Source organism: Rhinolophus hipposideros (assembly GCF_964194185.1).
Source record: "Rhinolophus hipposideros genome assembly, chromosome: 7".
In the NCBI taxonomy this organism is placed as follows: Eukaryota; Metazoa; Chordata; class Mammalia; order Chiroptera; family Rhinolophidae; genus Rhinolophus; species Rhinolophus hipposideros.
The window spans coordinates 8,442,121-8,456,768 of record NC_138053.1 but is presented as its reverse complement, the minus strand read 5'-3'; the positions used below and the strand labels follow the sequence as shown (position 1 = coordinate 8,456,768).

General features: G+C 49.4%; 1 protein-coding gene across 4 annotated transcripts in view; it reads left to right on the top strand.

Annotated features, from left to right (window-relative positions):
* CUX1 (cut like homeobox 1) overlaps positions 1-14,648 on the top strand; it is a 349,252-nt gene that overhangs the window by 241,067 nt on the left and 93,537 nt on the right. For all 4 annotated transcript variants that reach the window (XM_081054322.1, XM_081054323.1, XM_081054321.1 and 1 more), the window contains exon 9: positions 7,220-7,268. In XM_081054322.1, the coding sequence (XP_080910448.1) occupies positions 7,220-7,268 (49 nt within the window). The remainder of the gene's footprint in view (positions 1-7,219; positions 7,269-14,648) is intronic.

Genomic DNA, 14,648 nt, shown 5'->3' with positions numbered 1-14,648 from the left:
AAAAGCCATCTCTACAATTTGGGAAGATACCCCTCCACTTTCTGCCCTTTAGAATACCAGCCAGTGACCTGTTTCCTGTCCATAGCAGAGCGGACTTCAGGTAGCACAGATGTTAGTTGGCATATTTCGTCAACCAGTATTTAGTGAGCACCTACTGTGTTCTCTGGGATTAGAGCAGTGAATCAATATATGAACAAGATACTCTGAGACAGGAATAATGGAGCAGGGCTACCAGGAGACCTATCAGCGAATGGCCGCTAAACCTGAGGCCTGGATGGTGACAGCAGCTGCCCTCAGCAGAGGGACAGCCATGGGGACAAGCATGGTGGTTTCAGGGAACAGAGTAGGACTAAAGAAACTGTGAGCGTGTTGACTGAGCTGCAGAAGGAAATTTACATGGGATGCATGTTACTAATAGCCTGTAAAAGACACATCTGTGAGAAACAGAATAAACCCCAGCACAATGGCGCTAACGAGGAAGCAGTTCTGCACTTAGGCCCCTTTGTTTGAAAGGCTAGTTTGATGAGTGGAAAATAAAACTGGAAGAGGAGTGAGGTGTGTGTGTACAGGAGGGAGGTCTTTCTGTAATCGGCTATTGACCTTCTGCCTCCTGCAGGATCCAGGCCCACGGTGGGAATGAGAGGGCCCTGACCCAGAAGACACTTGGTTCTAACTGGAAGGGAGGGGGAGCTCCTAGAATCCACCGAGTCATCTAAGGAGACTGGATTTGAACACTAACCCCATGGTTATGCAGGGAAGGGAAGGGTTAGTCCGGGCAGAAGAGGCCACAGACCTCATGGGAGAGAAGTCCTGAGAGATGCCGGCGGGGCCAGGGGTGGCAGAGGGAGGTGACCTAGGGGACTTCCGCCTGGGTGTAGACACCACAGGGCTCACCTGCCAGGTGAGGGCGTTTAGACTGTACAGGTGGGATACAGGTTAAGGTTTTCTTAAGAGCAATAGCGTCAAATCTGTGATAGCTCACTGCAGAAAAAGGACATGCTTTAAAGGTTTTGTATGGCTTCATCTGACAAAGATAAGACAAAATAAAGGCCAATTTCACATATAAATATTTATGAAAAAATACTAAATAAAATATTAGCAAATAGAATTTAGGAGCACATTAAATATGTAACACACCACAACCAAACAGGGGGCAAATAACTGTCAGTATAATTTACCAGTTTAGTGGGTCAGAGGAGAAAAACCATTTAATTAGCTCCATAAATGCTTAAAAGGTACTTAATGAAATCAATATCCATCTTTTATTAAAAAGTCTTAATAAAATAGGAACAGTTGGATATTTCATTAACAAAATAAAAACATGTATTTAAAGGCCGAAATCAGGAACATGCTTAATGGTGAAACTTGCACCGCATCGCCCTTGAAGTCAGACGCCAGGCAGGGTCCTGTCTGCCACCTCCACTCTGTGCTGGTTTTGGAAGCCCTGGGCAGTGCTGGCGTCCAGGAGAAAGAAATAGGACACATAAAAGGGGCAGGAAGAGGCCAGCCTGTCATTATGTGCAGCTGAGGGCACAGGGTGCCATGAAAGTCCCAGAGAGGAACCACAAAGCCATTGCAGAAGGGAGCAGGCGCCCACCGCGCTGTGCTTTCTTCCTCTGGCCAGAAGGTTCTTCCTCCCTCTGCCCTGCAGACTCGCATTCATCCTTCAGGATGCAGACCTGCATCCTCTCCTCCTCGTGTTTGCAAACCTTTTGTCCCTCATTCCGGGCTGTCATTACACCGAAATTACTTGGGTCCCTTCGCCTCCCTCCGCCCACCACTGAGAAGGCAGTAGCAGGGTCCCTGCCCCCTTTACATTCCACGCTATTTGTGCACCGCTGCCAGCTCCATCTGGGACGTGTGTTTCCCCTAGTTGGCACGTAGTAGGTGCTTAGTAGGCATTATTGAGCAGAGACTGCCCCCAGCCCCGCTCCAGTCTGTGGCCCACACCCATTAGGGTGGGCCAGTTCCTGTTTGAGAGGGGGCACAGTGACACCTCCCCTGGGTACAGTCCTGCCCTGGCTCACATGGGACTGCACATTTCCTCGCCATGAGATCAGGCTTCTGCACTGCACCCACTTCCTCATCTGTGTGCTTGTGCAGGGGCAGAGGGAGGTACCTTTCCTGAGGACCCCGACCCCCATTTAAGGGGATTCCAGACCCATAGCCAAGAAACCTTCCTCAGCACCTGGCCCCCTAGCCACCTCCTTTTCCTACCTGCTCCTCTGATGCCGGCCCAGTGAGTCCTGCTGCTGTGTCTCCTGTACCTCCTCGTGCTAAGAGAGCCTGGCCTGGTGTGTGCGTTGTCAGGAAAGGCGCCCGCCTTCCTAACAGCTGAGGCAATCAAACGCAGCACCATGGAGGGGAGAGCTTTCACTTTATTAAACAGGCTAAAGCTTTTTTTTTTTTTTTTTTAATTTTTAAAGCAGGAAAGATTAATCTTGAGCTATTTCTTCTTTTGATGCCCTGGAACTTTACAATCTAGTATCGAGAGTATTGGCTTTTGACTTGCGTCCGAGAAGACACACTGGTCTTTGAAGGCTGCCACAGATACTTCTTTAACTGCTTGTAGATGTTGTTTGTTTTAGCAGCTCCTGGTGGCAGTATGAGTGTTTGGGTATTGAAATATGCACCAGCCTTGCCCTGTTGCCATCCTTGAGCACTCAGGAGGCTAGTGTCAAAGTAAACACAGAGCTTCCAGTGTGGATGTCATTTCCCTTCCATCGACCTTGACCGTGTCTTTTTAAGTTCTTCCTAAAACTTGTGTGCTAACGCAGAGAATACCCTGAAATGATCTGTAGGGAACCGATTGAATAAACTCCATATTCTAGGCCAAGCTGAAATCATCCAGTGTTAGAAGGTGGAGCAGGGCATAATGCAGTGCAGGTTAATAGATCAGGGAAAACTGTTTTGTCAGCTCATAAAACGGTGAGAGAACTAAATTTTTATAATAAATGGTTTTGCTGAGCAAACAATATGTGCAGTTATTACAGACTTTAGAAAATAAATGATTTTAGACTAATGTCAGGCTCCAGATCCTGAGGTGGTCGTGGAGCTTTCGAAACGAAAAGAATGAAAAACCTTCAGAATATTGTTGACATGAAAGCACATATCATTTCATTCATTACTGCACTTTTCAGATAACATTTATAGTTGTAGTATTAACCTCTGGGTGGTTTGTCAGGGAGGGTTCATTTTGTTGGGAGGGCAGGGGCAGCAGTTTGGAGAGAAGTGGACTGAGCAGACTCACTGGGAACGTGTGCTGAGGTGAGACCATCACAGGCGGTCGAAGACCTCTCCATTTTGGTCCTGGTCTGTAGTGCCCGTGGCTGCACCGCACATCCTCAGGAGCTCTGGTCATAGTTAAATATCTTGATAGTTCTATGTTGGACCTTTTAAAAAGCGTTCCCTTTGAAAAAAGAATCACAAGCCTGCAGACTTTTAAATAATAATCTTCACTTTTCCTTGCCCACTGAGTCCCTGGTTCTCTTTCTGTGGTTTCTGGTTCGTTCTGTGAATGGGAGCTGCAGCCCCTCTGGGCCCTGCTGTCATCGGGATACCTAGTGTTGAATAGCCCTCTTTACCAGCAGAGCTCAGTGTTGTCATTGTCATTTGAAAGCTTTGGAAACATGAGAGTTGTTCTCATAATGAAAGGTAGGTGCTGTAGTTGTTATCACATTCAATATTTTGGTCAGTTTAACGGTTGCTTAGTAACCAAAGTTAAACCAACCGCAAGATGGAAAAACTTGAAATTCATTTCCAGTGATTGCCTCACACTGTCGAGAAGGCACCTTCCTGTTTAATTGTGACTAATTCTTCATAAGTGACTTGAAACCTTTTGGAAATGATGCGTAGTTTTCTAGATATTAGACATGCTAATGAGCATCCAAAACCATTCACTATCTGAGAAGGCTCTCAAGCCCACCCAGGTCCCCTAAATCTGGCAGGATCAGGACATCACTCCCCGGCCCCCACGGGTCCCAGCTTTGCTAATCCAGCCTCTAGGTGAAGGCAGGCCCCTGGCAACCCCTGTCAGTCTAGCCTGGCTTATGTCTGACCCTGTACGGCCCCTTGGCCAATGGCAGGACCAGGCAAGGACTGAGGAGTGGGTACAAACAGGTGAGGATGGGCCAGCAGCCCCCAGGCAGCCACACCTCTACCCCTCCTGTCTAGACCCCAAGACTGGGGCCTCCCAGAGAATGAAAGGTGAAGCTCTGGCCAGAGGCTCCTCCTGGTGGAGTTGTCAGCAGCTCCTCTGGGGCCGGGGGTCCTCCCTCCCCTCCGCTTCCTTCCTTCATTCAGCAGAATACATGGAATGCCTGCTGTGTGCGTTTCTTCTTCAATTCATCCTGAGAGACGTACAGCAGGGCCTGGCTCGCTGTCCTCCCTCATATGTCCTGCCAGAAAGAGTAGCTGGTACCTCCGAGGAAAAACAGCTAGACCCTCCGAAGAGAAGATCTCTCTAGAAGACAGACCCCCAAACCCAACAGTGTGTGTGATTGAGGCAAACCAGATAGGCCACGAGTACAAAATAACCATGAAAAATATACTCAAGGAAACAAGGGAAGATGATAACAATGTAAAGCAAAAACCAGGAATAGTTTTAAAAAGAATGAGGTAGAAACAACAGGTATGAGGAACAGAGTAACTAAACAGGAGCAAAAGAGAAAAGATAAATTACAGGGTGAGTACAGCTACAGTTGAGTCAAGTTGAAGAACCATCCAGAAGGCAGCAAGGAAGGATAAAGAAAGGCTGAATGATGTGGAGCATAGAAGTAGATGTACCAACAATATCCAAATGGTAGGCGTTGCAGACAGAACAGAAGAAATACTTGAATGACGAAGATAAATTAGCCAGAATTAAAGAAAAATTGAAGGGCTCAGTGAGGACCCCATAAGAGAGATTCGGGAAAACCGTCCCCAAGACACTTGCTTGGGACCTCTGCTCACGCAGCCAGGCCGTTCCCCCGCTGCTGCCAGCTTCTGCAGACGCTCCCCTGATCTGCTCAAGACACAGGTGACACGTCACCTGTGAATCACGTTTCGGGTATTCAGCAGCGAAGCACTTCCGTCCTTCTCTTGTAAATGTGCGGCCCTGCAGGGTCTGCGGAAGCCACGAGGTGCTGGCCCCGGAGCCCCTGCCCCGGGCCAGGCAACTTGCAGGTGTCAGAAACATTCATGGACCGAGTAAGTGAAGGAATGAATGATGCCATTAGCCGAGGAAGTTTGCCGGGTATATCTGGACTTCGTAAATACATGTCAACAACTGATTAAAGTTCAAAACTGTTTGAAAGTTGTGATTTGTCTTAAGAAAAGTGTGTTCACTTTTTATTCCATCTTGTATCCAATGAAGCTTGCACTTGAGCACGTAGTGAAGGTGGCAGCTTCCTGTCCTGTCAGGTATCCGTTTCTGTCATCTTGCAGACCCTTAACACATTTCATTATTTTCTTACGCGTTGTCGTCCTTAGACTATCGTTTTTGGTGCGGCAGGTTTTCTATGAGATCCTGAAGGTTTCCATTTCAGATGATGCGGTGAGATGTTTGGTAATTTGAGCCGCCTCCGGCCCACCCCCTTGTCCCCAGCATTTCACTGCAGAGGCCCAGTTGGGGTGTTTGTCTTCCAGAGACACTGCTTTCTTCACAAAGCCATCCTAAAAATAGCTTCATTTAACTAGGCCATTTTATGAGTTGTTTCAGACTTTTCTCATACCAGTTTGAAAGCAGGATACTATTTCAAACAGATACAATGAGCCTTGAACCTGATCACAAGGCATCTGTTACCGCTCGCTCGGGCTGCTGGGCGTTGATAAGATTGCCTCAAATCGCAGTGTGCGTTGAAAGGCTACAAAAGCCTGGGGCACAGCAAACAGCAAAAACCTATGAGCCAGGACCTGAATACAGTTTGTCCAACACTCGGTGTTAAGGGTAGATGGTTAGCACCAGAGAAGCAGGTTTTATGGACAGAAGAACCCTCCAGCCGGACAGGTGCCCCAGGCTGGCCCCTCACTGGCAGGACAGGCTGCGTCCAGGGCAAGGAAGACACACAGATAGGAGGGGGACCGTCTGGGCTGTGCTACTCCCTAAGATTAAGCCACTGGGAGGATTTGGGAAGGCGGGGGGAGGGGGAGGATGGAAGGCAGGGATGGTGTCCCAGGAGTGGAGGGTGATCTCTGCAGACTACACACACCGGTCGAGGCTGTTTCGCAGCCCACAAGTGGTGGGAGTTGTCAGAGCACAGGGCTGTGGGGGTGGGGGGTGGGCCGAGGTGGGAGGTCGCAGGAGCCCCCCTGTAGAAGGGCCAAGTGTGCCGCACTGAGCCCTGCAAACAGCATAAAGAGCTCAGGTTCACGTGGAGTGGGAAATCAGAGGCCCCCACCGGAGTGGGCCCTGAACTCCACTGTGGTGTCTGGCTCTAACATTCCGTTCCACCTTCTGTGGGCGTGCTACACCTTCCTCGGCTGCAGCCGGGCGATCAGCAGGCGATCAGCAGGACCAGTCTTACGGAAGTTGGGGCAGTGACTTGCCCAGGTGTCTGCTTCTCACCTCCCATAGATTTTGAAAGTGACTCTGCCCTTCTCAATAGGATTCTCAGCATTCCTCTCTTTCTCATAATGTTATATGTTGGAATGATATTATTGCCTTCAAATTACTCAAGGAAGTACTTTTAAAACAAAATAAGAGGGGAAAAAGCACCTGGAAAGTCCCTCTGTATGAGCAGACCAGGGCACGACAGTGAACTCAGGTGGTTTATAGAGCAGACTACATTATCCGCCAACCTGCATTCCCATCCTGCCCGCCACCTTCTCGTGGTTTTCTTGGTCCTGACAAACTTACTCATCCTTCAAAACCCAGTTCACATGTCACTTGTTCTGAAGCTTTCTCAGATTCATGTCTCCCTCCTCTGTTTTTCCAGAGTACTCTGTTCAGAGCTCTATTCAGTCTCTTGGCAGGACACTGTATTTTATCTTTTTATGGCTCTCTTTCCCTAACAAAATTGGGAGCCCCTCAAAGGCAGCTGTCCTTTCCCCACTCCCATGCAAGCCCACCTTCTCCTGATGGGCAGTGGTTCCCCTCACCCATCTGTGTGGCCCTTCCCCTCCAACGCTGGGAATTCTGCCCGGCCTGTGAGCCTGTGGGTCATTCTGCCCAGTGCAGAGCCCTGGGCACCCCTGAGCCTGCCTTGCTGCTGACTAATGTGCGCTCTCTCTCACCTCCTAGGGCCGACGAAATTGAAATGATCATGACGGACCTTGAAAGAGCAAACCAGGTAGGATGCTTGATGGCTTCAGGCATAAAATCACAATAGTGTAGCCATTTCTGCCTTCTTGGAAGATGCTTCTCTCTAAGTTAGAAGGCCAGTTATTCTCGTATTTTTTTATGTACAACTATCGATGTTGACACTTTTTCTGATATGAGAAGTACACAAAAGGTCACAGACATTATTTCCTCAGCAGAGTCTTTGATGTGATCCCAGATACCCCCAGGTGAACATCCACCGCAAAGGGACGACTTCTCATTCCATCTCTCAAACACCTGCCTCTGTTCACATGGCAGCCATTCTGCTGTAGAGTTTATACTGACGAGTTACACTGTAGCAAAGTGTTTATCACTCCTTTCCTGCTGAGTTGAAGCCACTTGTCTGGAAAGGGCTCCCAGCTGACCGCCCCCTGTTGGCTGGTACTTAGTTGGCACAGATGCCTTGCAGGAAGTGCCCAGCACAGTGTCCAGGCACAAAACAGGAAGACAGTATCAGGTGCCTCTACATACTTAGCTGCCTGGAAAACCCAGCCACCCTGCAGACTGCTTTCCTTCCCCAATGGCTCCGTAGAACAGTAAAACATTTTGCTTCAGCAAATGGTGCTGCTGTTTGGCAAAGGAAGAGGTCTCCCCATTTCTTTTATTTGTGGATAGAAGCAGCCAAAGCTGTGATATTTCTCAGCCCCAGAAAGCCACGGGCTATGGCCTCCCCCTACTCCGTTTTACCTCTGGGCAGCCGCAGGCACAGGAAAGCTTAGCGGTGTGCCTCAGTGGTCCAGGCAAGCACAGCTTTATCCCCACAGGATAAAAGCCCTTCCTAGATTTGTGGTCTCTGCTTCCCACCCTGCAGGAGTTCTACAGGGCACCTGCCCCTTCACTGGCATTGCAAACCCAGACCCTGGCAAATGCTCAGGAGGGAGTGTCCCTGTCTGTTCTTTGGCCAATAAGATCATCCTATAGTCTGATTGAAATGTGGAAGTCAGTTTATGCGTAAGAATAATCCTAGCGGATATCTGGATTTCCTCTTTCTTTGAGGAGAACTTTGTGGGTTCTGTGTTGCGTACCGGACTCGCCACTGAGGACCCTGGGCCCGGTCCATAGGTGCTCAGTAAGGTTGCATGGAATGACGACCTGAGATAACTCATTACAGATTAGTTATCCTGGTAATAGGAAGAAGAGCTGTCAGTTCTTGAGTAACTGATTCTGTGCCTGCCTCTGTTCGAAGCACTTCGATGAACAGAGTCACTTAAACCACACTGCAGCCCGCTGAGGTTGGTGCTGTTCGGATTCCCAGTTTACAGATAAGGAAACTGAGGTCAGCGGCTTGTCAGTTGCAGAACCAGGACTGGAGCCCGTGCTCTTCACCAGCCCCCTGGGAAAGACGCTGCAGAACAAAGGGCCCCTGCGCCTCTTTTTCAAACTGCCTCATTTCCCAAGTGCTGCGTCCACACGGCTCCTTGCTAAGCAGCGCGGCTTCGTCTCGCAGAGGAGCTTAAGCACTTACTTACCCTTCATGTGATAAACTAATTTACTTTGGTCCCTTTGTTTTCACTCAGTTAGCACTGCTCAACTTTGAGAGACCTGAACTCAGCAGTAGTTAGTGGAAGGAGGAGATAACTTTCTCTGTCACACAATTGCGTTTGCAATTCTCACATTTTCACTCTCCCCCAAGCCAATCGTGGGGGTACCTCCCCTTTTGATGGCACTTTGGGGTAAGTTCTGGTTTGTTAAGCAGATAACCTTATTCTGTGAATATCAAGTGTACTGTCTCAGGGGCAGCTCCCAGGTACTGAGAAGTCTGGCAGAATTGATGCATTTCTCAAAAGGCTGAAAGCCACTTTGGTGAATATGTCCTAGGAGACAGCAGGCAGGACCATAGAGGAAGGTGCCACCTTCAAAGTAACAACTCGATTCAGGTCTCAGCTTGGTACTTCCTGGCTGTGTGGCTTTGGACGAGTCTCTTAACTACTTATATTGCTCTTTTTTAAAAGAAAAGAGAAATAAAAAGATAAACTTTGAGGACTTTATGCTCAGAGAAATAAGCCAGTCACAAAAGGACAAACACTGTGTGACTCCACCTATATGAAGTTCCTAGAGTAGACACAGAGACAGAGAGTAGGATGGTGGGGGCCCGGGGCCGGGTGTGCGGGGCGCGGAGTTGTTTAATGGGGACAGAGTTTCAGGTGGGCAAGATGGAAAAGTGGAGATGGGTTGCACAACAATGTAAATATGCTTAACACTGCTGAACTATACGCTTAAAAATGGTCATGATGGTAAACTTTGTTACATGTATTTTACCATAATTAATTTTTTTTTTAATTTTTTAAATGAGAAAGGGAGGGAGGGAATGATAACTAGTACTTCCTTTGCAAGATTGTTTTGAGAATTAGAGGTAAAATGTCTGGGTAAGAAGTAGGTGCTTACATAAGTGTTCATTGTAGAGTTGTTAAAGAAGCACAGAGTTGGTGGAAGAATTATGAACTCCTGCCTGAGGGGAATGCCAGCGTGGTGGGGGTGGGGAGAGGCCCCGGAGAGTTCTAACCAAACGACTCAGGGTGAGGTAACAGCCTGATGCAGCTGCCAAAAGAAATTAATGTAACCTCAGGCTGTGTTAATGAACGTAGTTTCTAGATCGAAGGAGGTGGTGATTCTGTAATAATTAGTCCATCCCCAGAGAATTAGAATTTATCTTGGAACCCACACTAAGGAAAGTGGGTACCTAGAGTGTATTCAGGGTCCCCTCCACGGCCAGGACATGGCCTAGCACTAACACAGAAGATACCAGGAGGTGTGGGGACATTCCTAATCTTTGGAGAGCAGGAAAAGAAGACAGAGGGATTTGACACCAAGCACCAGACGAATAATTTCAGGAAGGTGGGATGTTAAAAAATTACTAAGGAGAAGGCCTAGGGTGGGGACGTCATGAATTCTGTCCTTACAGTTCCCCAGGACTGGCCAGGGGCAGGGGTCGGGCCTTCTCATGGCCAAGCGTGGAGGCTGGTGGGAGGGAAGCTTGTTCTCACTTCTGGCTCTCCGGAGGTGCCTAGAGCTGCCACCAATGGGAGTGAACTCCCTGGCACCAGAGCTGTGCAGGCAGATGCAGGCCACCCCACTGAGAGTACGAGACGGGATGAGACACAAAGTGAATGGAAAGAGGAACTGAACTGGGTGACTCAGCGTAGTTCAGTAGACTGGACTTCTACTGAACTGGGTAGACTGGACGGCCCAACAGGGAGAACAGCTCCCAGGTGGACGTGAGGGCCATGGTGTCCAGGCAGATGCGGAGGGACCTGGGGAGCTCGGGGGGTAGGGGGCCCCAGGCCATTCTGTAAAGCTGGAACCAGGAGGTGCAGGGAGGGCGAGTGGGCCCACAGCAGGGATCCAGCCAGGTGTGTGGAAGACCTCATCCTGAGAACAGTGGAGAATTGTGGTGGGAGTGAGACATCTGAGTTCAGTTCTAGAGGGATCCTCTGGCTAAACATTGGAGAACGAATGGAAGTGGGAAGACCAGAAGCCAGCAGAGCCGTGAGCAGCTGTTGTGGTCTATCGGGGCAAGGATGGCGCGGGCCTGAAATGAGGCCGTCCCAGTGGAGAGGAGGCAGAGGTGGGCTGGGCAGGAGGAGGGGTACAGGGAGCCACCCAGCAGCGCGGGCACAGCCAGGCATCTGCTTCAGCCGCCTTTCCCATCGGAAAATCCCCAGGGGGAGCAATTTACTAGATCACTGGCATATAACATTATTTTTGCACTAGGTGTATAGCCAAAATGTTCTACCGAGACCTGAAGCTCTGTTTTATCGCTAAAGCACTTGTGTTTCTCTTGTGGAGAAGTGGAAGGGCCGTCCGAGACCGACCGTCGGTTAAGTCCGGTCTCACTTATACCTGCTTGTTAAACTTCAAGGCACTTGCGTTAATATTCACTGTCTTAATTGGTGACAGTAAAGTTTCAGAACTTTTGAGATTTCATGGGAAATAAGAAACCACAACTGTGCACTCCACAACCACATGAAACCCTGTCTGTGGCTCCGTAGCTCAGTCAGCGTCTCTGGCTGCGCCTTCCCTCAGAGCTACTCTGATTTGAGCCACAAGGTCACAAAGCCAGAGCAGGGGCAAGAGTGCCTCCTCCTGCTGTCCTGCCTGATTCTTAGAAGGGGACGGCCCTAGCAGAAGACCCTTCAGGTTGAGGTTAAGTTGGAAACCACAGTTTAACTTCATCGAGGAGAAGGAGCCAAGAGTGGAGAAAAATGCAAAGGGCAAAAAGAGCTCAGAGCAAGGCGTGGCCTTTTCTTTGACCAAGGTTTCCGTGTTCTGACAGGGAAGGATGGCTGGGTTTGAATCCCACGTCTCCCATTTCCCACCCATGAGCAAATCCTCAGTCTCCCAGTGCCTGTTTTCCCATCTGTAGACTGAGGGTAATAATTCACACCTCTGAGAGCCCCCATTCATCCAGCAGATGTTTGTGAGCAGCTCCTGCTGGAGTGTGGCCCATCCATGTGGGCACTCGTAGGTGCTGAGGGGTTGCTGGTTTCACCTGAGTCTCCTTGCCACTAGGCGAGCCATGTCCATGCCTCTGGTCACCCCGTGGGTCCCCTGGGATCCTTGGTTTCAGCATGTAATAAATTGGGCTCCCAGGTCAGGCGGACCGGCGAGGACTAGAGAGCCCCTGCAGCCACCCGTTATGGGGGAAGAAGCATGACTCAGGATGACAAGCAGCATTTATATGGGTGGCCTTCGTGTAGTTCTAGCTTTCAACCTGGCTGACCTGAGAAAGAAATCCAAACTGATAAGTGTTGACTCCCCAGAAACACAGGCAGCAGATCTAGGCGGGGAGTTTGGTTGCCAGCAAGGGCCCGCGTGGGGTACATGGCAGTACATTTCTTGGTAGGGCTTTCTTACCTCCCTCCTGCAGAATCACTGAAGTGGGCTCACCTTCGGATTCTAGCTCCTTCTTTGCTTTCCCTGTGCTTCCCACATTTACCCTCCCTTCTCAGAAAAGTACAAAAGTAAGCAGCCACCAGCTAGGGAAATCTCCCAGGAGTGCAGCTCAGGCTTGGCAAAGCACTGCTCTCATCGAGGGGTGGCCCGTGAATCACACCGGAGCTGCCACCCATGGCCCTGCCAGACCCATGGCCCTAGTCCCCAGGCTCTGCTTCTGCAGGGTCAGGGAGGGGGAGGGACACCGTCCATGGAAACAGAATTGTGTCGTAGCAGCCACATTTCTGTGTCTGGGGTTCCAGATCAGAAAGCAGCACCAAAGCTTTCCACCTTCCCCAAGTGATGCCTGTTCTAGAAACATGGCTTTATCTGGGTGGACTGTGGTCATCAGAAAGATGGAGACCCTGGGAACAAGTGAAACTGTGGCACTGACCCAACACAGCACCCCTTGCTTCCTGCCTCAGCTGCCAAAGATGAGACTAAATTTGTAACTACAGAATCTCTTTTTCAGCCACTCTCAGGGCTGTTTTTATTTTGAATTGTTCAGCTTTGTCCGTGTTTAGCTACACAAACCGTCTCAATTCATTTTGTACACCTCAACTCTGGGTATAAATCCTAAATAAGTAATACAAGTCCTAAACAATCACAAAGTTGCACTGGAGTAAGCCAAGTCAAGCCAAATGTGATAAAAGGCTGTGACTACCACCAACAGGCCACAGAGCTACTCTGTACATGAATTTGGAAACTAAAAAAAGTACAGAAACTCTGGAGAAATTATGCAAACCAAGGATGAAATCATTAACAGCTAGATCCCTTATTCTGTGAGCCATTGGCCTTCGAGGAGACACGCTCGGCTGCAAACAGCTAAATGCCCGCAGGAGATCCTGGTCGTGAAGCCACTGCCAGGCCTGGCCAAGCCCCCCTGGTTCCGGAGCACTTCGCAGCAGGGCGCGCAGTGACACTGTGCCCTGGCTGCTCCCAGAACAGCTCCCCACGAGGCTAAGAAATATTTTCCCTGGTCAAAGGGACTAGAACGATGTCAGAATGCACCCTATTCCTGGCAAAGTCATGGACATATTATGCACAAGGGTTTAGCTGACTAGAAAGCAAAGAGCAAAGTTCTTAGTAATTTGACATGTTTATCAGAAAAATGTGGAATGGCACACCTGAAAATAAACTGGGGGACATCTTTTTTACTCAAGAGGAGACTTTCCTGCAGTTAGTGTGAACCAGAAATCACCCCTGCATCTTGGCTACACCATTCACATCGCTGCCTTTCCTGGCGGGTGCTTCCACATTCTGTTGGGAGCAGAGAGGGTGGGAGGGGGCTGCTTGAGTACAGACAGGCCTGGCCAGGAGCCGTGCGAATTAGATTGAGTGCAATTCCAAGAGCTCTGGAGAAGCCGGCCAGGCGGCCACCACCTCCACCCTGGGCAGAAGTTACTGCTCTTAGAAATACCCTAATTTGTCTGTGTGCGGAGCAGATACGTTCATGCTGCTGTCACACCATCTCTTAGGGCTGCCAAACCCTTCCTTCACACAGCTAGCTTGATCAGTGAGTGCTGGGGCAGGCTCACTTCCTGTTTCACTTTTTCAGTCTTTCTTAGCAATTAGTAGACACGTGACGTCACGGCACAAAATGAGGAAATACATGAAATAGCCCTGCTGAGCCAGGCTTCTCTCATTAATCTTTCCTATTAGCAGAATGTAAGTCTGGTAGAAAGAATAAGCACAATTCCTCTCAGCCCTCATGCCCAGTGTGGATTAGCTACTGTTTCTCACCGATTCTAGAGTTTCGTATCAGTTGTAATTGTACAATCAGGACAAGCCCATTAATAAAACATTTCTGAATGAGCTCTGTGTACAGGGCACGTAGCAGACGCTAATCCTTGCGAGGTCCCTGAGAGGAAGGCGGTGTTCCCATTTTAGAGATGGGAAGATGCAAGCTTAGTGAACTCAGTTAAGTAACTTGCCCTGGTCCCTGTGTCCCCAAATGCCCAATTGCTGCCCGCTGTACCACGGTGCCCTCTCTGGCAGAGGGCACTAGAGTGACGCATTCTCGCTGTCCAGCGGCAAATCCTGATTTGCTTTCCAGTGGCATTGGTTTCCTTGGCCTGGAGTTACATGCAGATGATGGAGACACCCACTCGTTTCTCTTTGGGCCGCCTTCCTGCAATCAGCTCCTTTCCTCCCCTCCCCTCAGTGGGCCTGGGCCACCCTCCCGCCTCTGGCGTGAGATCGGCTGCTAGGCCGGAATGCCAGCATCGGCATTAGAAAACTTTGTCGGGTGAAGGGTTAAATATGTTGAAATAAGCCTGGCCCTCACAAAAGAAGTGCCATTTACACCCTGTACATTTATGGAAATACTTGCCGAAGGAAAACAACCACAACATTGTGTGTGTGTTTAGGAAGAGAATGGCCAGAGTGTCTTTAATTCACTGTTTACCCGTGAGAATTA